Here is a 25,672-nt window from a genome sequence, read left to right on the forward strand (position 1 = left end):
CTGTATGGAGATCAAAATGTGACTTTCTCTCTTCCGGCTCTCATGTTCCCTCCCCTGCTAAACAACAGCAATTCTGCTTTGGCAACTGGAGCATAAGCGGCACTGAGCCGGCCTCTGAAACCTGGGCAGAGAAGGCCCTGTGACCTCCCTTTGGAACCAAGGCTGAACTCAACTCGTACAAATGCATCTGAAATCCCCCATCACTGATCCTGGCCACACCTTAGAATCCCATGAGGCATGTGATTTAAACAGCACTGGTGTTTCCACCCAAACCAATAGGCAGAATCTGTGGGGAAGGCAATGGTGAGGGCCTTTTTTTGAGTTGTCCATGTGATTTACTTAGAAAACAGGTTGAGAACCATTTAGCTAAGCCTTGCTTCTCAAGCTTCAATGTGCATATGAATCTTCTGGTAATTTTGGCCCCACTCTGAGTCAAGTGATCCTGAAGATTTCAAAGGGGTCCATGGGTTGGATTTTTTAACAGTTCTACCATTAATGGTGATGCTGCTCCCCCAAGACTTGTGATCATCAACACTCAGCTAAACAAAGCAGCCCCAGCACAGTCCCTTACACCCAACCCTCTGACCACAGCACAAGTTCTTGTGGTGCAAATGGAGACAGTCAATCTCCATTCTGAAAGATTACATTATTTTCTGGCTCTTGAAAGTTTTCCAGGGCTGGAGAAGGAAGCAATGTCTGAGTCCCTCTGCATTTGGAAAACAATGTGTACACACATATGAATGCAGCATTTATGAAGCAGGCACCGTGTGCTCAGAAGTATGTGACAGCACTGTGCTGGGCACCTCATGTCATGTGAGCCAATCCTCATCACACCCTGGGTGACAGAACCAAGTGTCCCGCAACTCTTAAGATATAGACGAAGGGCCCAGGCTTTGTAGTTCTTCTTCTATTTTCCTATCATTAACTTTTTAAAAGTGTAATGATAAAAGCTCCATATAGACCAATGGAAGGGATACAGAGAGGATGAAGTACAGTGTAGAGGCACTTTCCATTGTTGCGTTTATCCTCACTTTCTTGTGGCTTGTGAAGCAACTATTAGACCCACAGGACTGAGAAACAGGTTGCTGGATGCGATGTCTCTAAAAGCACTGGTGTTAGTAAAAAAGAAAAAAAATGAAGGCCCCAAAATAGAGAGTTTTTTTATTCCATTTATCTGCTTTGGGTTTCAGAAAATTCTGTGTATTAGTTCTGGAGAAGCAGCAGGAGTCAAACTCTGATTTAACTCCGTAGTTAAACCCCAAACTCTGACTTAACTCTGTAGTTAACGGTTGGAGCAGAGTCCAGGGTGAGGCCAGACCTGGATGAGGCTCAGAGGAGGGGAGTGCAGGCATGTCTGGGTAGGGAGAGGGCCGCACGCAGGATTCTGCTCTCTGTGCTACTAGAGTATTTACAATTCTGTTTTTCCTAAAACTGCCCCCCAAAACTTTAAATCCCAGGGTTTGTATAATTTTAATCTGTGGTAGCCACTTCCCTATTTTATAACACAAAATAACAAGGAATTTAACCAAAACCTTTAGGGTTTTCTAGGATATATATGGTAGAAGCTAAATATTTATTTTCAGCAGGGCAAAAGCAACAGAAATAATAGCAGCACCGCTTTTTCTATCTGAATATTCCTTCAACGCGACATCAGAACTCACAACCACCACATCAGGAAGGGGCCCAAACGAAGCCAAAGTCCCTTTGACCACTCCCTTCTTCGTGCTAACCCCACGATGCTGAATTCAATGATTTCTCCAGTTACTGGCAATGGAAAGTTTCTGGCTGGTAGGGACCATGGCTGCCTTCTGCTTTCCTAATGGCTACACAAGATGGAATCAGTTTATCGGTATGAATCTCCAGATCTCATTTTCGTTTGTTACTCAAGTACCAGAAAACTGGAGGAATTCCCATGTGCATACCAACGAGGTTTCTTCTCTGAGGGGAGGAACAAACCCTGGGTGACTCGTTTCTCTTTTTCTGTGAAAGAAGCACAGATAGACCGTTTTGTCAGCCTGAGCCCCGTCTGCACAGTACACTCCCGAATGTCCAAAAGACTCCAGGCGCTGGTGAGAGAGTTCCTGGTGACCCTGCACAGATGCCCTGTATGGCCACCCGGGTGGGAGAGATGCAGGCTGATTCTGAGTAGAAAATGGAAAAATTTGGGAGTGAATTTTCTTTGGATATTAAATATAAGTATCTCAGTATGAATAACTTTAATATACTAGTCATGATGTATGTTGTATTTAAAAATTCTCCGTAATTTTAATTCAGTTAAAACACATCATATTTCAAAAGAATGAATAACATTGGTATTAAAATTACTGTTTAAGAGGTTTTTCTAAATACTGTTCCTTTATATTCACATTATTGTAGAAAATACTGTTTAATTTAAGTGGATGCAAGTTGTCTACTAAAAACGACACATAACTATGCTAGTTGTTCCTAAGTAAGAAATAGAATGCAAGGTATGGCTGCAAAACAAACCCCACGGTCTAGCTGACATACTGAGCTGTCCTTACTTTGCAGTGTGCATCCTTCAGCCTCCAGACCTGAAGCAATCACCTCAGATGACTGGCTTTCTGTCAGAGGCACTTGGCATCCTTTACCCTTCATGCCTCCGTATCGCTGATCTTAATCCTATGCTGCGTACTCTTAAAATCAGGTTCCTTCTAAGCAAATCTGTGTCTACTTTAAAAGACTGAAAATGGAAAAAAATAAATATTTGCCAAATTAAAAACAAAAACTAAGCAATGGTTCTCAGGTCCTAAATAAAGATAATCCTGAATTAAAAAGAATGACAAAAGACTTATTTAGCTGTTTAAATGACTTACATATATTTCAAAAAAGCAGAGAAAACATTTGCATGTTAAAGTGTCCTAAAGTAAATCCTTTCAGAATTGGGAGAAGAAAAAAATCTTTCTTCTTATTTTCAAGTGAGAGAATTAAGCCTCTTATTTCTAATTTGTATTTGTTCCTGCAAGAGCCAGGTGTAGGGCCATGGACCTGAAATTCTGAACATGTTAATTACAGCAGGCACTGGATTCAAGCACCGAAGGGGTGGCCTTGGGCACACCATGTGCACATAAAAGGGGTTTGTGGGCAAAAAAATTCAGGAGAGAAAGGTGCTCTCAAGAATCCACAGGTGACAGAGAGTGCAAAGTTGGCAGGAAAACTGGTTGTGCTACAGACACTGGCCCATGTGGGGCTACGATCCGACTGACAGCAGCCCAGGTGGGGCTATGATCTGACTGACAGAGGTCCAGGTGGGGCTATGATCTGACTGACAGAGGTCCAGGTGGGGCTATGATCTGACTGACAGAGGTCCAGGTGGGGCTATGATCTGACTGACAGAGGTCCAGGTGGGGCTATGAACCGACAGACAGCGGCCCAGGTGGGGTTACAATCTGACTGACAGCGGCCCAGGTGGGGCTGTGATCTGACCGATCCCTTTGTGCTGCAGGCGGAAAAGATTACAACTGGGTGAACCAGGGGCATGGGTTGGTGGCAGAAGCTGCTGCTGCAGATTCCATTTCTGGGGGTGAGGATACACCAGGAGGCCTGAAGGCACGTGTGTGGGTTTTGGGTGAGGAATTCTAAAACCAAAGGTGCTGCAGTGAATTCTGGAAGGGGATGCCCACTCTTCAAAGGCACATGGCAAGTCCATGTTCCTCAGTGGGTGGGAATCATGTGATGACAGCTGGGGAGGAGGGTGTCAGTTCTAAGAACTTTTCCCTCTAAGTTCTCAGTTCCCTCTCACCCTCAGGGACCTGGAATCACAGGACAACGTGTCACGCGACAGCCCGTGTGCAGAACACAGCCTCGCTTCCCCAGACATCCAGAGTCTCCCTCCAGCCCGGGCCCCTGTGATGTCTTGCTTCGGACTCCAAATGTGTGGTGTTTGCTGAACACCAAGCAATTCTTCAACACCAACTGAGTGTCTAACTTTTTCTTTCCTTTTTTGAGACAGTCGTGCTCTGTCGCCCAGGTTGGAGTGCAGTGTTGTGATCTTGGCTCACTGCAACCTCCACCTCCTAGGCTCAAGTGATTCTCATGTCTCAGCCTCCTGGGTCGCTGGGATTACAGATGTGAGTAGTGGGATTACACATATGTGCCACTATGCCCGGTGATGTATTTTTAGTAGAGATGAGGTTTCACCATGTTGGCCAGGCTGGTCTCCAACTCCTGACCTCAAGTGATCCACCTGCCTCGGCCTCCCAACGTGCTGGAATTACAGGTATGAGCCACTGTGCCTGGCCAAGTGTCTAATATTTTAATTCTGACACCACTTAGAGCCAGCCCAGACCCCACAAGTTCAGGGCTCAGTCCCACAACACTGCTCCACTACAGATGCCAGTCACAAGCCTTGGGCACCCATTTATACTTCTAATATTTATATTTTTGATGTCTACTGCCTATAAACTGGGTACTCCCATAACCTCCTGTCAAGTTCAGTAATTTGATAAAACTACCCAAAGAACTCAGCAAAACACTGTACTTATATTTACTGGTTTACTATAAAAGATACATATCAGCAACGGCCAAACGGAACAGCCGCACAGAGCCAGGGAAAGGGTGGGGAAGGAGGAGTGACTAAGGGATTCTGGTCAAAAGCCCTGAGCAGCAGAATTGCTCCCTCTTTGTGTCCTCCAGGAGCAGCTGAATGAAGAGAAACCCCTTTATAATATGACCCAGACGACGCTCACTTTGTTACCTACCACAGTACCAGATACAGACTCTTGAAAATCCCCATTTTTTCCTCATAAACAGCTGAACAATTCTGTCTTCAGTGGTCAAAACACTTCTCTATCAAAACTTGCTAAAATTTCTCTCCTTCCCCCAAGCCCCTGAATTCTGAACTACCCTCAGTCTGAGCCAGCATACAACCCCTCCTTCTTGACCCTCCTAAGAACACACAGATTTCAGAGTAAAACATTCTGGGATCTAGAATCTGGTTTTCCCACCCTCTATCCTGTCTTCCCTCCTCCCTATTAAAACACAAAAAAGCCCGTGTCTGCCTAACTTTTGAGATCCTCAAAGGTTTGATAGTTGCCACCTTCTCCCTGTTGCAATCCTCCTTTAGAGTTCAGTAACTTCCTACCTAAAGCTAAATTTATTTGACGAAGTCTAGAAACAGCCCCAGGATAATAACGATTCCATACCCAGGAAGACCTCCCCAAATCCCTTCCATCCCAACTCTAACTGCATCTGCCTGTGGGTCCCCAATGCTCCCAGGCTCTGCAGCTTCTCTCCTTCCATGGCTGCTGGGAGCAGGCTGGGGCACCTGCAGGGCAGGCTCCTCAGGAAGCACTAGCTAGGCCAGGGGCGTCCAATCTTGGCTTCCCTGGGTCACACTGGAAGAACTGTCTTGGGCCACACATAAAATACACTAACACTAACGATAGCTGATGAACTGAAAAAAAAAAAATCACAAAAACATACCATAATGTTTTAAGAAAGTTTACTAATTTGTGTTGGACCACATTCAAAGCCCAGGAGAGCGAGCATGTGGCCCAGGCCTGTGGGTTGGACAAGCTTGAGCCAGGCCTTCAATTGCTTTCTTTTGCAGGCTGAATATCGGCCTTAACTTGGAATGACTGTCCTCGGGCTCCAATTTCCCAATCAGGGCTATGCACTTAGTTTTAGGTAATACCCATTGTTGGAAATATCCAACAAAATCACTCAAACGGCATTTACAGAAGAAAAGGAAACTGTAAGGCACTTACGCTTTCACCTCCACAGAAAAAGCAGATTTATTGCTTTCAGACAAGAAACTTGTTGTTTAACTATTTCCATAACAAATCATATAGTAAGCAGTCATACGTGAACACTTTTAGAAGTGCTAAGTTCCGTCTCCTACAACTTAGCATTAGGCTCAGACATGTAGAGAACAGGATATAAAACAGATATTCATAACAACAAATTCATCCTGCAAAAAGAGCTGCTCATGTTCTGATGAATCTATGTAATTTACCAGGTAATCTACCATAATTCTTTTGTAGAAAATGTAAACATTCTCCACAGCCATCCAAGAAGCATTTTATTTTCCCTGGCAGCATTCCCAAAGCTAAGCCCTGGGATTCTGCTGGAAATCATCTTCCACGAAAGAACAGACCTAAGTAACTCTCTACCCTTAATCAGGAGAAGAAAAAGGTATCTATGACTAGATATTTAACTTTTTTCCTGAAATTGACCTATTTCACGTCCTTTGTAAGTATTTTCTTACCTTTCAAGCGCTACTGATAAAATGTAAATTTATAATTACAAAACCAAAGTTGCAGTAAGTGAACAAATTATTTCAAGGAGATACAGAGAGTGGCAGTGCCGACTGGAACACAGACACAGCTAAAGACTTGTGTTAAGTCAGGCGATTCTATTCCTTGGGAGATTCTCCCACCTCCATCCTGTTCACTGAAGTGCTCACTGGCCACCCCCATGATACACTGCACTGTGCCCCACTGAGTGTCCCAGGTGAAGTTTGTTTCACAGGTTTTTGCATCATCTCATGGAGGTGGGGTTTTCTTGTCCTTTGAAACATTCTGTCTCCCTTCACAAATCTGAGAGTCCAAAGAGCAGAAATGATTTCGGTCTTTTCCCTCTCACAGTAGCATCTGATTGGCTAATCAGCCATGTGTCTCCAAGGACTGAAAATTGGGTTGGGTGAAGACAATCTTAACGTCCTAAGTGTTAGAGCAAGAGTGGACCAGGAGATTTCTCTCAGCCCAGGGCATCCAGCTGCTCCCTGGAGAGGCCACACTTCATACCTCAGGCTGTCCTTTGAGAAATAACCCAGGGCCTGAATTCACTAGATGCTGCAGCAGACACGGCCATGGTGGGCATCCTGTGTTATCCCTAGACAATACTGAAACTGAGGAAAAAGTCCAGAGGGTGGCTGAGAGCAAATCACCCTGTCAAGTTTCCAAAGTGGAACCTCAAACCAAAGACATTCTGGTAAGGTGTCTGTGCCTAGGGAAAATAAAAAGGAGGAGAGGCACACAGATTTTTTACAATAGTGTCAGAGGATGATTCTCTGCTTTCCTGTCATGTGGAATGATTACAAACAGAAAACAAATCTCTTAAAAAGTGCCGTCCAGGCTGGGCGCAGTGGCTCATGATTGTAATCCTAGCACTTTGGGAGGCTGAGGTGGGTGGATCACATGAGGTCAGGAGTTCAAGACCAGCCTGGCCAACATGGTGAAACCCCATTTCTACTAAAAATACAAAAATTAGCCAGGTGTGGTGGTGCAGAACTATAAAACCAGCTACTCGGGGGGCTGCGGCAGAAGAATTGCTTGAACCTGGGAAGCAGAGGTTGCAGTGAGCGAAGAACACACCACTGCACTCCAGCCTGGGCAATAGAGCAAGACTCCATCTCAAAAAAAAGAAAAAGAAAAAAAAAAAATGCCATCCAATGCATTGTGAAAAAATGATTCATTACAATACTGTGCCTAAAATTACAGCCAAGGACGAATAGTTAATAATGTTGTGAATTAGAAAGGGGAAGTTAGCATTTGGGAGAATCTGGAAGGTACAGAAAATTTAGTATTTTACTGCAGGCTAGAGTTAGGCCTGAAGAACATGGTGGTGTTTTTGAGACCCTGCTTGAAATGCATTTGGAAAACGCAGCGGAAAAACCAGTTTTCCCTGGAGTGTTAAAAATAATTAAATAGGCCAGTGGAGTGGCTCACACCTGTAATCCCAGCCCTTTGGGAGGCCGAGGCAGGTGGATCACCTGAGGTCAAGAGTTCGAGACCAGTCTGGCCCACATGGTGAAACCCTGTCTCTACTAAAAATACAAAAATTAGCCGGGCGTGGTGGCGCATGCCTGTAATCCCAGCTACTCGGGAGGCTGAGGCAGGAGAATCACTCGAACCCGGAGGCGGAGGTTGCAGTGAGCCGAGATCGCGCCACTGCACTCCAGCCTGGGCGACAGTGCGAGACTCTGTCTCAAAAATAATAATAATCAAATAGCAGGCAATCCGACTGAGGTGGCTCTAGTGCCCTGGGTTCTTATGTTTAAAAAAAAAAAATCTAACTCAAATGCTTTCTTGCAAATGACTATCTTGCAGAAACAAAATTCAGGATTCATCAACCACAAATCTCTAATTACTCTCTGATTATAGGACCAGAAAATTTCAACCTAGATAGCTCAAATCAGGAGATGACGTAACTGTACGAAACTAATTAATGAATGTGGTTTGCTTCCTAATGCACCTGATAAAAGCCTTTCCTTCAAGGCCTGCTGGTGGGACCGCCAAACCAAAAAAACATGGTTGGATCCTCTGCCATTCATGAATCACTCTTTGCTCAAATAAAACTGTTTGACATTTTTGCCAGGACTCCCTCGGGAGACAGGAGGGACTGGGGCCCCCACGGGCTACAGATCATTCTCTTATGCACAAACCACCCGCGGAGTCGGGATTCTCCCTTCCTAACTCGGGGAGACGCGGGTCTGCGGGCGAAGAGCAGCCGCGGGGAGACGGCTCTGGGCTTGGGCCAAAGCCGCTCCGCAGGGATGCGCCGAGGCGCGCGGGGCCCGGCCGCCATGGTGCAGCTGGAAGGGCCTCGGGTTCGCGGAGCCTGGAACCCACCCGGGCAGCCAGGTTCCTCCCCAGCCGGTACCGCGGGTTCCAGTCCGCCCTTGCCTGTCTCTCAGAAGGCCTGGCCCCTACACTCACCATCTCTTGGTCTCCAGGGGGCCTGACGTTTCACTTCTGGATCTCCCGGTGCCTGCGGGTCGGGTCACACGGCCAGCGGCCAGCAGAGGACGCAGAGCGGCGGGGACAGGAAGTGGAACTCTGTCTGGACAAAGGCCCCGCCAGATCCCGGAAGCCGGCCTCTCCTCTCCAGACGCGTGCCTGATTGGACAGTCCCCGCCCCTACTCCTCTGATTGGATAGGGTCTCACGCCCCGCCCCTCAGGCCCTGAGTGACAGGAGCTGCAATCAGACAATGGGCCGAATGAGACAGCAAGGACAGGTGCTGGCCGCGGTTTTTTTGGGGCAGGGCTTCCTACCTGCGCTGTCCGGCCCCACCTAGAGGATATTTACATTTCACATGTGACTGTAGTTATGTTCATTTATAAATAATAAGTATATGTTATTCACCAATGGAAATAAAATAATGATATTCATTTTGAATTTTTATATTTTATGGCCTTCCTGGCTTTTGGTCCTTCGAACAGACAGCCTGAAATTTCAAAAAGGAGTCAAGCCTCTAACAATTAAAATGTGAGCCACGTGTGAATCTTAAATTTTCTAGTAGCCACATTTTAAAATGTACTAAGAAACAGGTGAAGTTGATTGTAATAATTTAACTCAGTATGTAACCATTTTCCTATATGGTCAATATATAACTGGTAAGGAAGCATATATTTTGAGGTACTAAATCTTTGACGCTCACTCTGTATTTTACCTTTTCAGCACATTTCAGTGCAGACCAGCTGTATTCCAGATATTCAGTAGTCACACATGATCAATAGCTGCCACATTAAAGTGCAGCTCTGAGGTCTAACCTCCCTTATGTCAGGGGGTGGAGGGTCTGAACGTCTCTTTTCAACCAGAGGTGAGGGAACAGCCACTTGCTACAAACATCTCTCCTCCGGTCGAAGGGTGGACGAGATGGTGATCCTAGAGAGCATAGGGGACAGCAAAAGAAAATATCCACGGGTAGAGGACTGCTGCCCACCAATAATTGCGACCCAAGAGGAGAGAACACATCTTCAGTTCTGTCCATAGCCTTGGCCTCCAAAATTTAGATATGGAAGAAATAGACTAGAGGCAGACTTATCTTGCTATTTGGTCTTAGCTCTAATGATCGAGCTGTGATTGTCTGTTTCTTCCTGTGGTAGGGGAGGCTGTGTGAGTAAAAGCATCAATCACATATATACCTGTGTACATGCATTTCTGTATGATGGAACATTATCTTACAAAAGATCCAACTTTAAATAAGGGGGGAAAATTAGTACCTATAAAGTGCTTTTCTCTTGCAGGTAACTAGGAATCAACCTTTCACTGAATCCTGGCATCCTATCTGCCCTGGGAGCATGCATTAGTTACCTATTACATAACAAACCACCCAAAACTTAATAGCTCATGATTGAGTTCATCAGCCATTTAGGCTGAGTTCAACCGAGCTATTCTTGTCACAACTGGACTCCTTCATGTATGTATGGCCAGCTGCTGGTTGACTAGGTGGCTCTGCTTCTGGGGATGAGACGGCTATCAACAGTGGCACCTTCCTTCTCCCCACCATGGTATGTCATCCTCCAGCTGGCTAACATGGCTTAATATCATAAAGATAGCAAGGTTCTGAGAAAAACAGAAGCATTTAAGACCTTTTGAGCCTAGACCCAAAACTAGCACAAAAGCTGTCACGTTCGCAGTTGATAAGGTCTGGCTGTGTCCCCAGCCAAATCTCAGCTTGAATTCTATCTCCCAGAATTCCCATGTCTTGTGGGAGGGACCCGGGGAACGGGGTAATTGCATCATGTGGGCGGGTCTTTCTCATGCTGTTCTCATGTGAGTGAAAAAGTCTCACGAGATCTGATGGGTTTATCAAGGGTTTCCACGTTTGCTTCCACCTCATTTTTCTCTTGCTGCCGCCTTGAGAGAAGTGCTTTTTGCCTCCCGTCAGGATTCCGAGGCCTCCCCAGCCATGTGGAACTGTAAGTCCAGTTAAACCTCTTTTTGTTCCCATGTTTAGGAATGTCTTTATCAGCAGTGTGAAAACGACCTAATACAACAGTTTTCTATCGCCAGAGCAAATAGTGCCAGCCAGATGCAAGGTTTGGGAAACACGTTCCGCCTCTTGATGGGAGGGGCGGTAAAAGCACACAGTAAAGAGCATAGCTACAGAGAGGAATGAAGAATTGCTGCTGTTTCTGCAATCAGTATTAGTCTACCCTTTCTTGCAGAAGAGGTTTTTATTTATTTATTTATTTATTTATTTATTTATTTATTTATTTATTTATTTTTGAGACGGAGTCTCGCTCTGTCGCCCAGGCTGGAGTGCGGTGGCGCGATCTCCACTCAATGCAAGCTCCACCTCCCGGGTTCACGTCATTCTCCTGCCTCAGCCTCCCGTGTAGCTGGGACTACAGGCGCCCGCCACCTCGCCCAGCTAATTTTTTTGTATTTTTGGTAGAGACGGGGTTTCACCGTGTTAGCCAGGATGGTCTCGATCTCCTGACCTCGTGATCTGCCCGTTTCGGCCTCCCAAAGTGCTGGGATTACAGGCGTGAGCCACCGTGCCCGGCGAAGAGGTTTATATGACTGTTTCACGTCGAGAACTTTGCCCAAAGCCCCACAGCTACTAGGCAGCTGGGCTGGTACTCAGGATCAACTCTGCCTGGTTCTGCAGCCCTTACTCCTGCATAGACCACACTGCTCATGCAGCTTCCCAAGGCCTGCGAGGTTCTGGAGAGTGACTCTTCTGCAATAGAAGCAGAATTCCTTTTAGATTTGGGTCCATATGGTGCTGTTTATCACTGGGAATAATGAATCACCTCAAGAAATTGCAGGAGCTTCTTGGAAGGACATGAAATAATGTGGGGGAAATGGCTGATAGATGACTTTAGGAAATCAAAGTCCAACAACAGAGGAGCAATTTTAAAACAGAATATATCCTATATGTCTGTGAATGCTTTCATGCCTTTTTGGTATTTGTAGGCTGTTTTTAATTTTAAACACTGACTGAAAGTACTGTGACTGAAACAACTTCTTACTCTGAAATCAAGTGACTTAAAGATACATCTGCTGAGAAGGCTTTTTTTTTTTTTTTTTTTTTTTTTTTTTTTTTTTTTTTCCTGCGGCAATTTATCCTAACAGCTGAGTCCATCTTGGTGGTATCCTTTGATTTTTAACAGGGAAGAGCTATTTTTCAAGCCCCTAAACTCAGGAGCAGCCATGTGGCAAATCCCATCAGTATGCATGGAAACCAGCTACAGTGAATGCATTCATTACCCTGAATCAATTGTTCTCACCCCTGCTGCATGTAAAATCACCTGGGTGGGGAGTGGCATTTAGAACTTCCCAAACCCAAGTTGCCACAGATCAGTTAAATGAGAATCCCTGGAGTGGGGCCTGGGCAACACTGTGGCTTAAAGCTCTCTGGGGGATTAGAGTGTGGCCCAGACCCCAAACCACTGCTTTAATTTTTTTTAACTTTTAAGTTCAGGGGCACAGGTGCTGGTTTGTTACATTGGTAAACTAATATCATGGGGGTTTGTTGTACAGATTATTTCATACCCAGGGCCTCAACAGATGCCAAGCAGATGTTAATGCCATGTTTGTACAGCCCGCAGAACCATAAGCCAATTAAACCCCTTTACGAATTACCCAGCCTCAGAAAATTGTACCAGGAGTGAGGTGTTGCTATAAAGACACCTGAAAATGTGGAAATGACTTTGAAATTGGGTAATGGGCAGAGACTGGAAGAGTTTGGAAGGCTCAGAAGAAGACAGGAGGATGAGGGAAAGTTTGGAACTTCTTAGAGACTGGTTAAATGGTTGTGTCCAAAACGTTAACAGTGATAAGGATAGTGAAGTCCAGGCTGATGAGGTCTCAGATGGAAGTGCAGAACTCATTGGGCACTGGATCAAAGGTCACTCTTGTTATGCTGTGGCAAAGAGCATTGCTGTATTGTGTTCATACTCTAGGAATCTGTGGAAATTTGTACTTAAGAGTGATGATTTAGGGTATCTGGTGGAAGTAATTTCTAAGCAGCAAAACATTCAAGGCATGCCCTAGCTCCTTCTAACCGTCTACACTCACATGCGGGAGCAAATAAATGACTTAAAGCTGGAATTTATATTTAAAGAGGACACAAAACGTAAAAGCTTGGAAAACTTGCACCCTGGCCAAGTGACAGAGCAAGAAAAAGCATTATCAGGAGAGGAATTCAAAAAGGCTATGGAGCAACCTCTTGCTAGAGAGGTTTGCATGAATAAAAGGGAGGCAGGTGCTGATAACCAAGACAATGAGAAAAAGGCTTCAGATGTATTTCAGGGATCTTTGGCCCTTCTCATCACAGGCCTAGAGGACCCAGGCCTAGGGCCCCACTCCCCTGTGCAGCCTTGGGACATTATTCCCTGAATCCAGGCCACTCAGAGGGGCCCAGGTACATCTCAGGCCACTGCTTCAGAGGGTGGAAACCATAAGTCTTGGTAGCTTCCAAGTGGTATTAACCATTTAGGCACACAGGGTGCAAGAGCAAAGGTTTGGCTGCCTCCACCTAGAGTTCAGAGGATCTATGAGCAATCCTGAGGACCCAGGCAAAAGTCTGCTGCAACGGTGGAGCCCTCGTGAAGAACATCTACTAAGGCAGTGTGAAGGGAAATGTGGGGTTGGAGGTCCCACACAGAGTCCCCACTAGTGCACTGCCTTGTGGAGCTGTGGGAAGCTTGGAAGCCACAGTCCTCCAAGTCCCAGAAGGGTAGAGACACTGGCAGCTTGCATCCCGAGCATGGGAAAGCAATGGACAGCCAAGTGCAACTCTTAAGAGCAGCTACGGAAGCTGAACATTGCAAAGCCACAGGGTTGGAGTTGCCCAAGCCTTAGGAGCCCATACCTCACAGCAGTGTGCCCTAGATGTGGAACATAGAGTCAAAGGAGATTATTTTGAGCTTTAAGATTTGATGGGACTGAGTGTTGTGGCTCATGCCTGTAATCCCAACACTTTGGGCGGCCGAGGTGGGCAGATCATGAGGTCAGGAGTTTGAGACCAGGCTGGCCAGCGTGGTGAAACCCTGTCTCTACTAAAAATACAAAAAATTAGCCAGACATGGTGGCACGCACCCGTAATCCCAGCCACTTGGGAGGCTGAGCAGGAGAATTGCTTGAACGGGGGAGGTGGAGGTTGCAGTGAGCCGAGATTACACCACTGCACTCCAGCCTGGGCAATGGAGCAACACTCCCTCTAAAAAAAATAAAAAAAAAAAAAAAAAAAAAAAAGTTTGAATGGCTGCTCTCCTGGATTTAGACATTCATGGCATCTGTAGCCTCTTCCTTTTGGCTGATTTCTCCCTTTTGTAAGGGAGTGTTTACCCAGTGCCTCTACTATCATTGTATCCCTCCCTCCCTTCCTTCCTTCCTTCCTTCCTTCCTTCCTTCCTTCCTTCCTTCCTTCCTTCCTTCTTTCCTTCCTTCCTTCCCTCCCCTTCCCTCCCCTCCCCTCCGCTCCCCTCCCCTCCCCTCCCTTCCCTTCCCTTCTCTTTTCTTTTCTTTTCCTTTCTTTTCTTTTTGATGGAAATTCGCTCTTCTCACCCAGGCTGGAGGGTAGTGGCATAATCTCAACTCACTGCAACCTCTGCCAGCGGGATCAAGTGATTCTCCTGCCTCAGCCACTCAAGTAGCTGGGATTACAGGCATACACAACCATGCCGGGCTAATTTTGTATTTTTAATAGAGATGGCGTTTCTCCATGTTGGCCAGGATGGACTTGAATACTGGACTCAGGATTCACAAGCCTCGGCCTCCCAAAGTTCTGGGATTACAGGCCTGAACCACCGTGCCCCGCAGCTCATTGTATCTTGGAAGTAAATAACATGTTATGAGTTTTACAGGTTTGTAAGTGGAAGGAACTTGGACTTGAAACTTTGGACTTGGTGTTGGAATGAGTCAAGAATTTGGGGGACTGTTGGGAAGAGAGGATTGTATTTTGCCATGTGAGTAGGACATGAGATTTGAGAGGTCAGGGGTATAATGATATAGTTGGGATGTCCCCTCCAAATCTCTTGTTGAAATGTAATCCCCAGTGTTGAAGGAGGGGCCTGCGGGGAGGTGTTTGGGTCGTGCGGGTGGATCCCTCATGACTGGCTTAGCACCATCCCCTTAGTGATGAGTGCGTTCACTCAGATCTGGTTGTTCACAAGTCTGTGGCCTCTCCTCACTCCTTGCTCCCAGTCTCACCATGTGGCGTGCCCGCTCCTGCTTTGCCGTCTGCCGTGAGGAAAAGCTCCCTGAGGGCCTCCCCAGAACCCGAGCAGAGGTGGGTGCCATGCTTGTGCAGCCTGCAGAACCATGAGCCAATCTAACTTCTTTCCTTTATAAATTACCCAGCCTCCAGTATTTCTTTACAGCAATGCAAAGAATGGTCTAATACACCCAGAAAGCTGAGACTGGCATGAGTAAAATATTACTTAATGTAATATATATGAATATTTATACTTACATTGTGCTTGCAGAAATCTACCAAATCCATCTCCAGGAGACATGATAATAAAGAATTTGTTTTCTTCTTTACTTGTGTTTCCTGTAAAGACCATGGATGAATTTTGAAATCTAAAAGTGTAAAATTAATACTATCTAGGGGGAGTCAACACAGGAGAGATGAAAGCACTTGGGCAGAGGCTGTTGACCATTTGGTCACATGCGGCCAGCAGAGAGCAGGTGACCAGCACCCTGGAACTTTGCGGGAAGCACCAGACAGCCTGGGGCTGAGGTTTTAATTGTAGGGGCCAAAACAAATTGGGAAAAAGACAAATTTAGAAAACAAAGAAAGCAGATGCTCAGCTGAGCCAGGAGGAAGTCACTAGCAAAGAGGAAAAAAACAGAGCTCTGGAAAAATAGTGTAAACAGTCACAAGGAAGGGACCCTGTATTGTGCCTGACCACTGGACAGGTATATAAAGAGCCCAGGCTCAGGGAGCTCCACACCTGCACCTCCCTCTCACCTGCTCCTCTACCTGCTCCACCCTCAATCCATCAGAACTATGGGCTGCTGTGGCTGCTCTGGAGGCTGTGGCTCTGGCTGTGGAGGCTGTGGCTCTGGCTGTGGGGGCTGTGGCTCTGGCTGTGGGAGCTGTGGCTCTGGCTGTGGGGGCTGTGGCTCTGGCTGTGGAGGCTGTGGCTCTGGCTGTGGGAGCTGTGGCTCTGGCTGTGGGGGCTGTGGCTCTGGCTGTGGAGGCTGTGGTTCTGGCTGTGGGGGCTGTGGCTCTGGCTGTGGGAGCTGTGGCTCTGGCTGTGGAGGCTGTGGCTCCAGCTGCTGTGTGCCCATCTGCTGCTGCAAGCCCGTATGCTTATGCATGCCAGCCTGTTCCTATACCAGCTGTGGCTCCTGTGGGGGCTCCAAGGGAGGCTGTGACTGTGGCTCCTGTGGAGGTTCCAAAGGGGGCTGTGGCTCTTGTAGCGGCTCCAAGGGGGGCTGTGGCTCCTGTGGGGGCTCCAAGGGGGGCTGTGGTTCCTGTGGGGGCTCCAAGGGGGGCTGTGGCTCCTGTGGGGGCTCCAAGGGGGGCTGTGGCTCCTGTGGGGGCTCCAAGGGGGGCTGTGGTTCCTGTGGGGGCTCCAAGGGGGTCTATGGTTCTTATGGCTGCTCCCAGTCCAGTTGCTGCAAGCCCTGCTGCTCCTCAGGCTGTGGGTCATCCTGCTGCCAGTCCAGCTGCTGTAAGCCCTGCTGTTCCCAGTCCAGCTGCTGCAAGCCCTGCTGCTCCTCAGGCTGTGGGTCATCCTGCTGCCAGTCCAGCTGCTGTAAGCCCTGCTGTTCCCAGTCCAGCTGCTGTAAGCCCTGCTGTTATTCGTCAGGCTGTGGGTCATCCTGCTGCCAGTCCACCTGCTGTGTCCCCAGATGCTGCCAGTCCAGCTGCTGCAAGCCCTGCTGCTGTTCCCAGTCCAGCTGCTGAGTCCCCATGTGCTGCCATTGCAGGATCTGAGGCCTGACCGCAGATCCCATGTGGCTCCAGCAGATCCAGGATGCCCTGAAAGTGATTAGTGCCTCATATCTGAGCTACAGACTGCAGATCTGAGTCAAAGCCCAGCCCCAGGAGCTGTACGCTCCTCCCTTCCCATCACCTGGCCCAGCCCCGGAAGCTGCACAGACCCTCCTCTCCCATCACCTAGCCCAGCCCCGGGGCCTTCTCTGGACCTTGCCTGTGCTGGTGTCACTGCCACCCCCACACTGGGCCTGCTGCCAACTCTCAATAAACTCTTTCCTGACCCAGACTCTGTCTCCGCGGTGCTTTCTGCACATGCTCCAATGGGAAGTCCCAATGGGGTGCAAGTGATGGGGGTAGGAGTGGGTGAAATCTCCTTTTCTGAAGGTAAATTTGACAATATTCACTAAAATTTCACAGGTGTCACTGTTATTTTCCTTGCTTTGGTGACATTATTCAATACAGTTATGAAAGAGAATGAAAAAGAATGCACAACAACAAGAAAGACAAGGCAACATTATCATTATTTCTGAAGGTTCCATTGCACACCTAGAAAGAAAAACGCAGAAAGTCAAATGAAAAATACTCCAAAAGGAAGTGAATTCAATGAGAGGGCCGGGTACACAATTAATATGTAAAATTGGTAATCTCTTCCCACACGCAACGAACACACGAAACCCCTTGAACGCGAACTTTGTAAGAAAGAGTTTAAAAAAATCTGTATGAAGAAGAAGCACTTCTAATACTAAAAAGTGGAAACTGCCCAAATGCCCATTAATAGGAGGCAAAAAAGTCACTATGGTAAATTCACTGAGTAAAATGCTACATGGCAATGAGAATCTCACAAACATGATACTGAATGACAGAAGACAGACAAAGGTGCACCTGTTCAACTCCTTCTACCTGAAGCGGGAAGAAGACGACCTGATGGATGCCGCAGGGTCGGGATGGGCTCCTTGGGAGCAGAGAAGGGAAGGGGACTCAGAGAGAGATCGGGAGTCTGGCGAGGTCTGTTTCTATACCTGGGTGATGCTGATGCATGGCTGAGCTTGCAAAACTTCATCAAACTGTCACTTATGTGCATTTTCTTTGTGAAATTCTACTTCAATAAGTTGTAATAAAAATATCTTTGAACATCTATGTGGAGAGAATTTTAAAATGGTGTCAGAAAAAATGTTGGGAATAAGTGAATAGAAAATGTTTATTTGATAGCAATTTTAATATTACTATAATTAAGTCAATTGTTTCTAAATCAATTTATACATTTAATGGGATCCAAACAAAAATGTTAAGAAGATTTTAAAAAGTAGATATACTAATTAAAACATTCATATGGAGAAAACAAGCAGGATGGGCATGTATAGTGGCTCTCCCCTGAAACCCCAGGGCTTTGGGAAGCTGAGATGAGAGATTTGCTTGAAGCCAGGAGTTCAAGACCAGAGAAAGAAACATGGTGAGACCTCATCTCTACAAAAGAAGTTCTTAAACATTTGTGGGGCCTGGTAGCATGCACCTGTTGTCCCAGCAACTTGGAATGTTTAGGCAGAAGGATCACTTGAGCCCAGGAGTTTGAGGTTACAGTGAGCTATGATCATGCCACTGCACTGCAGCCTGGACAACAGAGGAAGACCCTGTCTCTACAGAAAAAAAAAACCCAAACAAAAAAGCAAAAAAGCATGAGTAAACAGCCAGGAAGATCCTAAAGTGAAAGGGGACCAAATATAAAAACATCTTTTACAGTTATGATAATTCAACCATCTTCACACAATCACATAAAGATCCAACAGAAAAATGTAATAGAATAGAAACACCAGACAGAGAACCATATAGGAGAATTTTCACATGCCAATGACAGGATTTAAATTTGTTGAGAAAAAAATATTATTGCCTAAATGAGGTTAAAACAATTATGTAAGGTCTAATAAGATTAAAATTAGATCCATATCCTACCCTTATTACAAAACCGTGTTACAAGCAGAATAAAGACTTACACGAAAAATAAAAATATAAAGTAACTGAAAACAAAAAGAGAAATTTTAAATAATATTGCAGTTCACTAATTCTTTCTCAGCATGACACAAAACCTAGAAGCCCACAAAAGAATAAACTAGTGAACACGTTAAAAAGAGAAAATCTCTGCATGCTGCATGGTAAAAAATATATATATATACATGAAAAAACAAATCTCATTAATATACGAAGCATTGTTTGGAATAAATTTTTAAAACCTAATAGAAAGGTGCCAGCAAAATGGCAGATGGGGGAACTTCAGGCCCTCATTTCCCGCAGTCACCAAGTTAACAACAATATACACAGCAGAATACCACTGTGAGATGCTAGTTGAGTAACTACAGCATCAAGACCAACCGAAAACCATGTTCTGCGGAAAGGGGTGAGAATGCTTGTGGAATTTTGTGTGTCCATCCTTTCTCCTCTCCCATCCAACCTGGTGTTGTGCAACTGAGAGGAATTTGGAGACCCTGCCTCAAGACAGGAACAAAAGAGTCAGCTGAGCATCCAGTGTTCTGGCAACCCGGGGTCTGCCAGAGGAACTTGTATGTGTTTCACCTGACTCCAAGCACTGCTAGGCTGGTGGCCTTGCTTGGAAGCTACTGATAAAAGATACAACCACCATGACATATTAAAGCTCAGCTCCGCAGGCAGGTGCCAGAGGAAACAAGATTATGGGCTTTGGAGAAGAAGCATGGGAAAGCTGCTTAGGGAATTGGAGATAACTAAAAAGCACACACACACAAGCCCAAAGAAGACACATACTCAGAAAAAGCGTGACAGGTCCTGGAGTCTCCAGCTGGGCTGACTGGTGAGGGGCTTCCTCTGCACGAAGCCAGTACAGAACGATAGGGAGAGGTGTTTGGTTTTTTTTTTCACTGAAGTCTCAACAATAACAACAACAACAAAAATGACAAGGCGTACAAAAAACAAAACAAAACAAAACAGGAAAACCAGACCCTATCAAAAGATCAAAACAAAACTCCAGAAACTGAGCTAAAAAAATGCAGATCTATGAGCTACCTGACAAAAATTCAAAATAATAGTCAGAAGTTGATCAATGAACAAACACAAATGAACAACTAGATGCAATCAGGAAAACAATGCACGAACATAAGGAGAATAACAGCAAAGACACAGAAACTATCAACAGAACCAAACATAAATTCTGGAACTATAAAATACAATAACCAAACTGAAAAATGTACTAGAGAAGTTCAACAGCAGACTTGATGTGGCAGAAGGTACAGTGAACTGAAAGACAGGCCATTTAAAAATCATCAAGTCAGAGCAGCCAACATTTAAAAAGAAAGAAGGAAAGTGAAGAGAGCCCAAGGGACTTATGGGAGGCTAGGAAGTAGAATTACATACACCTTATGGGATTCCAACAAGGAGAGGAGTGAGAAAAGGGGAAGGGGCTTATTGGAAAAAGCAATAACCAAAGACTTCCCAAATGTAAGGGAAAACATGTACACACACATTCAAGAAGTTCAAGGAACTTCAACCAGAACAAATCTAAAGAGACCCACACTGACTCACTTTATAATTAGAGTGCCAGAATTCTAAGAAAAAGAATTTATAAATCAGCAAGGGAAAAACAACTCATCACATACTAGGAAACTTTGAGGTAACTACCTGCAGATGTCTCAGCAGAAACCATGCAGGCAAGAAAGGAATCGGGTGATATATTAAAAATGACAGAAGAAAAACTATCAATCAAGAAAACTGTCCATCAAAAATGAATCAGAAATTAAGATTTTCCCAGTAAATAAGAGCTGAGGAAGTTCATTATTACTTGAGCTGCTCTGCAAGAAATGCTAAAGGGAGTCCTCCAAGGTGAAAGAAAGAACACTAGACAGTAATATAAAAATATAAATTCCTCCAATAAAGGTAAATACTTAGAAAAATATAGTAACATGTATTAATATAATTTTGGTACATCAATTTACTTTTAATTTTTCTATGAAATGTACATGAGAAAACACTAAAATTAAGTATAAAGCCATTTCAGTGGATATATGATACACAATATGTAAATAAATATGTATTTTGTGACATCCAAAACAAAGCGGGAGGGTGAAGCTATGTAGTGGCAGAGTTTTCGGTGTGGTTGAAGTAAAATAGTTCTGGGTTTGAAGCAGAATGTCATTACTCTATTACATCTTACGTGATTACAATGGTGACAACAAAGAAAAATGATCTCTGGATATTTTCCATATATATGTACAGAGCAACAGACAGAAGACAAATAAGAAAATAAAAGACTTGAACAGCACTATAGTGAAACTAGACCTAAAAGACATATACAGATGACTCCACCCAACAGCAGCAGAGTATACTTTTCTTTCAGGTGCACATGGAGCTTTCTCCAGGATAGACCATATGTCAGGCCACAGAACAAATTTCAACACATTTTAAATGTTGAAATTATATGGTGTTTTATCCAAGCACAGTGGAACAAAACTAGAAATCAATAGCAGAAGGAAAACCAGAAAATTCACAATCTTGTAGAAATTAAACAACACACTCTTAACCAACGAGGCAAAGAAGTCACAAGAGAAATATCTTGAGACAAACGAAAGTGAAAACACAACATACCAAAACTTACAGATTCAGCAAAAGCAGTGCTGAGGCAGAAGTTTAAAATAAATGCACACATTTAAAAAGAAGACAGATCTCAAATTAATGACCTGCTGAGGAAAAAAGGCAAACTCTGTCAAATATCTGTGGAGGTTTATTCTGAGCCAAATATAAGTGACCATGGCCCAGGACACAGCCTCCAGAAGTCCTGAGATCATCACAAGGTGGTTGGGTTACAACTGGTTTCATATGTCTTGAGGAACAGAAGTTACAGGAAAAACATAAATCAGTGATGAGCCCCTTTTCACATGCGTATTCGCCATTTGTATATCTTCTTCAGAAAATGCCTGTTTAAATCCTCTTGCTACGTTTTTAATTGGATTGTGTGTTTGAGTGCTAAGAGTTCTTTATTTCTAGATGCAAGTTCATTATCAAATATATGATTCAAAAGTAGTTTCTCCCATTCTGTTGGTGTCGAAGATTTTTTTAATTTTTTGATAGTGCTCTTAGAAGCACAAATTAGTTTGAAGGAGTTAGGTAATCTAGGTTTTCCTTTTTTTCCTTGTGCTTTTGGTGTCATTCTCTAAGAGCTATTGCGTACTCCAAAGTTGTAAAGACTTAACCTGTTTTTGTTCTAACAGTCCTCTAGTTCTGGCTTTTACAATTTGGTCTTTGAGCTATTTTTTTCTGTCTTTGTTTTGTTCGATTGTGTGGCATATAGTATATGGTAAAGGTCTAAATTCATTCTTTTGCATGTGGACATCCAATTGTCTCAGCAGCACTGTTTGTTGAAAAGCTTCCTTTTTTCCCATGGAATTGTTTTGCACTCTCGTTGAAAATCCATAGACCACAACCATGAGACCTTATCTCAAGGGTCTCAAATCTACTCCATTAATGCATCTTTCTAATTTTAGACAAGCACCAGGCTGCCTTGATTACTGTTTGCTTTGTAGCCCATGTAGAAATTGGAAAACATGAGGCCTCAACTTTGTTTCTCTTTTTCAAGATTGTGTTAGCTATTTAGGGTCCCTTGAATGTTTACATAAATTTTAGAATTAGCTTGTCAATTTCTGCAGAAAAGGCACCTAGGATGTAATTGCATTGAGTTGGTAGATCAATTTTTTTAGTGTTTCAATCTTCACAATATTAGGTCTTCCAATATATGAACATGGGATTTCTCCCCCATTTACTTTGGTCGTCTTTAACTTCGTCCAATGATGTCTTGTAGTGTTAAGTGTCCAAGTCTTGCACTTTTTGGTTGCTGGTATTCCTAGGAATTTTATTATTTTTACACAATTTTTCCCTTATATCCTGTTTGCACTGCTCATTGGTGGTTGTAGAAACACAGCTGATTTTTCTGTATAGGACTTGTGCCCTGAACTCTGTTGAGCTCATTTATTGGGCATAATAGTTGTGTGTGTGTGTGTGTGTGTGTGTGTGTGTGTGTGTGTGTGTGTCCCTTAGAATTTTCTACATACAAGATGCAGTTTTCTGTAAATAGAGATACTTTTGCTTAGTTTTTTCCAGACTGGATGACTTTTATTTCATTTTCTTGTCATATTACTCTGGCTATAGCTTCAGTGAAATGTTACATAGAAATGGTGGGTATGGACATCCTTTTCTTTTTCCTGATCTTAGGGGAAAACATCCAGGTTTTCACAGTTACGTATAACGTTCAGTGTGGGTAGATGCCCTTTATCAGGCTGAGAAAATTCCCTTCTGTTCCTCCCTGTGCCAACCCACAGCTGGGAAGCCTTTGAGTGGTTGGAGAACACTTGAATTCTTCATCCTCTGAGCCCAGAGATGGAGGGTGCACCTCAGCCTGTGTTCAACCATACCATCTTGGGTCCCTGAAGCAGCACAGTTTTCAGTGTTGTCCTACAGAGCATCTCAGGAGCACAGCTCATTCTAGTCTCACTTCCCCCTCTACAGGCTTGACCCCAGCTCTGGGTCCTGGATGGGCACAGAGACCACCCATTATAACCCTTCCTAGGGACCAAGGGCCAAGATCTCCTTCTGCCCCAAACATCCTCCCATGGGGAAGAAGCAGGAGTCCACAATTCCAGCCAAGACAGACTGAATCCCACTGAGACGCAGCTGGGACTCCCTGTGTACTAATGAGAGATCCTCACTCACTCATTCATTCACTCATCTTCATTCATTCATACACACTGCTAGTGGTTCCTTCATTAATCAGTTCAACAACTGTTTCTGGAATGCGAGCTGGGCCTGGCACACTGTTATAGCAGAGAGAGTAGTAAGCCATCAGAGAGTGAGGGGAAGTACATGTGGCCAGTTTACCAATGAGACAGAGGCTGGAAGAAAACAGTCAGTGAGACCAAGACTGAGGGTGTAGAATTTATTTAGTGCTGCACCCAGGTGCATTCCGGATTTCCACAGATACATGTGATCGTTTGGGTTGCAGGACATCCATTTGCAAATGGAGCTCCTGGCAGATACAGGAAAGAAAGGTTTGCTGTCTCCCATGGAATTATCAAGATGGGGAATTCCAGGCTCTTGCTTGGCATGAGGGCCCCCCCAGTGCAATCTGGCTCAGACATATGGGGGCATGTGGGAAGGAGGGGCCTTAGTACAAGGAGCATGTGATACCCTTACAGTGAATGGGCAGGGAGTGGCTCATTCCATTCCTCAAGGGCTGGAAAAAGAAGCCCTGAGCCAGGGGACTCATTGCTCTGCTCCAGAACAGGATGTGCTTGAGGGGTACTCACTTGTTGGGAAGCACAGATCTTCAGGAGATACCTGAGGTTTCCCGCTAGAGCCTCAGATCTTGCACTGGCAGCACACGGGGACACAGCATCTGGACTGGCAGCAGGATGACCCACAGCCTGAGGAGCAGCCGGGCTTGCAGCAGCTGGACTGGCAGCAGGATGACCCACAGCCTGAGGAGCAGCAGGGCTTACAGCAGCTGGACTGGCAGCAGGATGACCCACAGCCTGAGGAGCAGCAGGGCTTGGAGCAGCTGGATTGGCAGCAGGATGACCCACAGCCTGAAGAGCAACAGCAGGGCTTGCAGCAACTGCATTGGGAGCAGCCACAAGAGCCACAGCCTCCCTTGGAGCCTCCACAGGAGCCACAGCCTCCCTTGGAGCCTCCACAGGAACCACAGCCCCCTTTGGAGCCCCCACAAGAGCCACAACCCCTCTTGGATCCCCCACAGGAGCCACAGCTGGAGCAGGAACAGGCTGGGACACAGCAGCACACGGGCTTGCAGCAGCAGACGGGCACACAGCAGCTGGAGCCACAGCCCCCACAGCCAGAACCACAGCCCCCACAGCCAGAGCCACAGCCCCCACAGCCGGAGCCACAGCCCCCACAGCCGGAGCCACAGCCCCCACAGCCGGAGCCACAGCCCCTACAGCCGGAGCCACAGCCTCCACAGCCGGAGCCACAGCCCCCACAGCCGGAGCCACAGCCTCCAGAGCAGCCACAGCAGCCCATGGTTCTGGTGGATTGAGGGTGGAGCAGGTAGAGGAGCAGGTGAGAGGGAGGTGCAGATGTGGAACCCCCGAGCCTGGGCTCTTTATGTACCTGTCTAGGGGTCAGGTGGGTCACAGGGGCCCTTCCTTGTTCCTCCTAAAGTTCTTTCCCAGGAAACTTGTGTGTCATTTAAAATAACAAAAATACTGTGTTTCCTTGTGACACACTTCCTCCTACGTAGTTTTCCACTCTAAATCTTCAGAGTCCAAGTGCTCCCCTCCGTGGACTCCCAGGAATGAGTGAAACCTGATCTGTTTCTACCCCGCCCTCAGACCCCAGCCTTCTGCCCCAAGTTTTCTCTTCCCTTCAGGGCATTGTTCTCACCGCCTGTGCTCCCCAGGGCTCTGTCCCCACCAGGTGATGGGGCGCTGCGAGTTCCCTTTTCTCTCTTTCGCTTGTCTGCCCCTGCTTCCTGCAACCCTATCTTTCTCAATGCTCCCTAAAGGCATGCAATGCTTGGGGCTCCTCCCAGCTCTCCTTCCTGTCCTGTCCGGCTTTCCTGGTTGAGCGAATGGATGCCTTGTGGGGAGGTCCTCAGCTCTCCTGCCCCGCTCATTTCTAGAGGGCAGCACCTGGTTCCGTACCCGGCAGGAACCTCACGACCTTCCGGGTCTCAGACCCACTGTCCTCCCTGCCTGGGCATTAGGGAGTTCCCGCCCAAAGCCTCCAAAGAGAACCCTGGGAGGAGGTGGCGGGTGTTCGTGGACCTGGACTCTAGGAATCTGGGATTCTTGTCTGACACACCAGCCCTCGGGCATGGCTTCGCGTTTCCTCTGATGTCCAGCAGGCCTCTCCCTGCCCTGGTGCAGTCTGCGCCTTCCCATCCCCGCAGGCCTGGCAGCAGCCAGGGCCTCGTCTTTCCCGGGAAGGGCTCAGCACTCCCCGGAGCTCAGTTCCTTGGAGTTTATCTGTGTCCTTGCCTCTGGTGGGTTGTAAAA

The 25,672-nt window shown here is 45.9% G+C and overlaps 2 protein-coding genes and 1 pseudogene across 7 annotated transcripts in view; 1 reads left to right on the forward strand and 2 right to left on the reverse strand.

Annotated features, from left to right (window-relative positions):
• Positions 1 to 8,868, reverse strand: part of ZNF195 (zinc finger protein 195) — a 44,582-nt gene extending 35,714 nt beyond the window's left edge. For 4 of the 6 annotated variants that reach the window (XM_030917967.1, XM_030917966.1, XM_030917965.1 and 1 more), the window contains exon 1: positions 8,679 to 8,864. Coding sequence is in view for 2 of the 6 variants with exons in the window: in XM_030917965.1 (XP_030773825.1) it covers positions 8,679 to 8,681 (3 nt within the window). In the remaining 4 variants the exon portion in view is untranslated. Of the gene's footprint in view, positions 1 to 8,678 lie in introns of all 6 variants that reach the window. The other 2 variants (XM_030917964.1, XM_010382089.2) reach the window with 2 other exon arrangements.
• On the reverse strand, positions 8,709 to 16,963 carry LOC115893550 (annotated as a pseudogene).
• A 6,842-nt stretch (positions 16,964 to 23,805) lies between these two features.
• On the forward strand, positions 23,806 to 24,834 carry LOC104677157 (uncharacterized histidine-rich protein DDB_G0274557-like). Its single transcript, XM_030917766.1, is given in 3 exon segments — positions 23,806 to 23,853; positions 24,014 to 24,761; positions 24,764 to 24,834. Coding segments are annotated over 3 exon segments (867 nt in total).
• Positions 24,835 to 25,672: the final 838 nt, after the last annotated feature.

The sequence above is a fragment of the Rhinopithecus roxellana genome, chromosome 15 (genome assembly GCF_007565055.1).
Source record: "Rhinopithecus roxellana isolate Shanxi Qingling chromosome 15, ASM756505v1, whole genome shotgun sequence".
In the NCBI taxonomy this organism is placed as follows: domain Eukaryota; kingdom Metazoa; phylum Chordata; class Mammalia; order Primates; family Cercopithecidae; genus Rhinopithecus; species Rhinopithecus roxellana.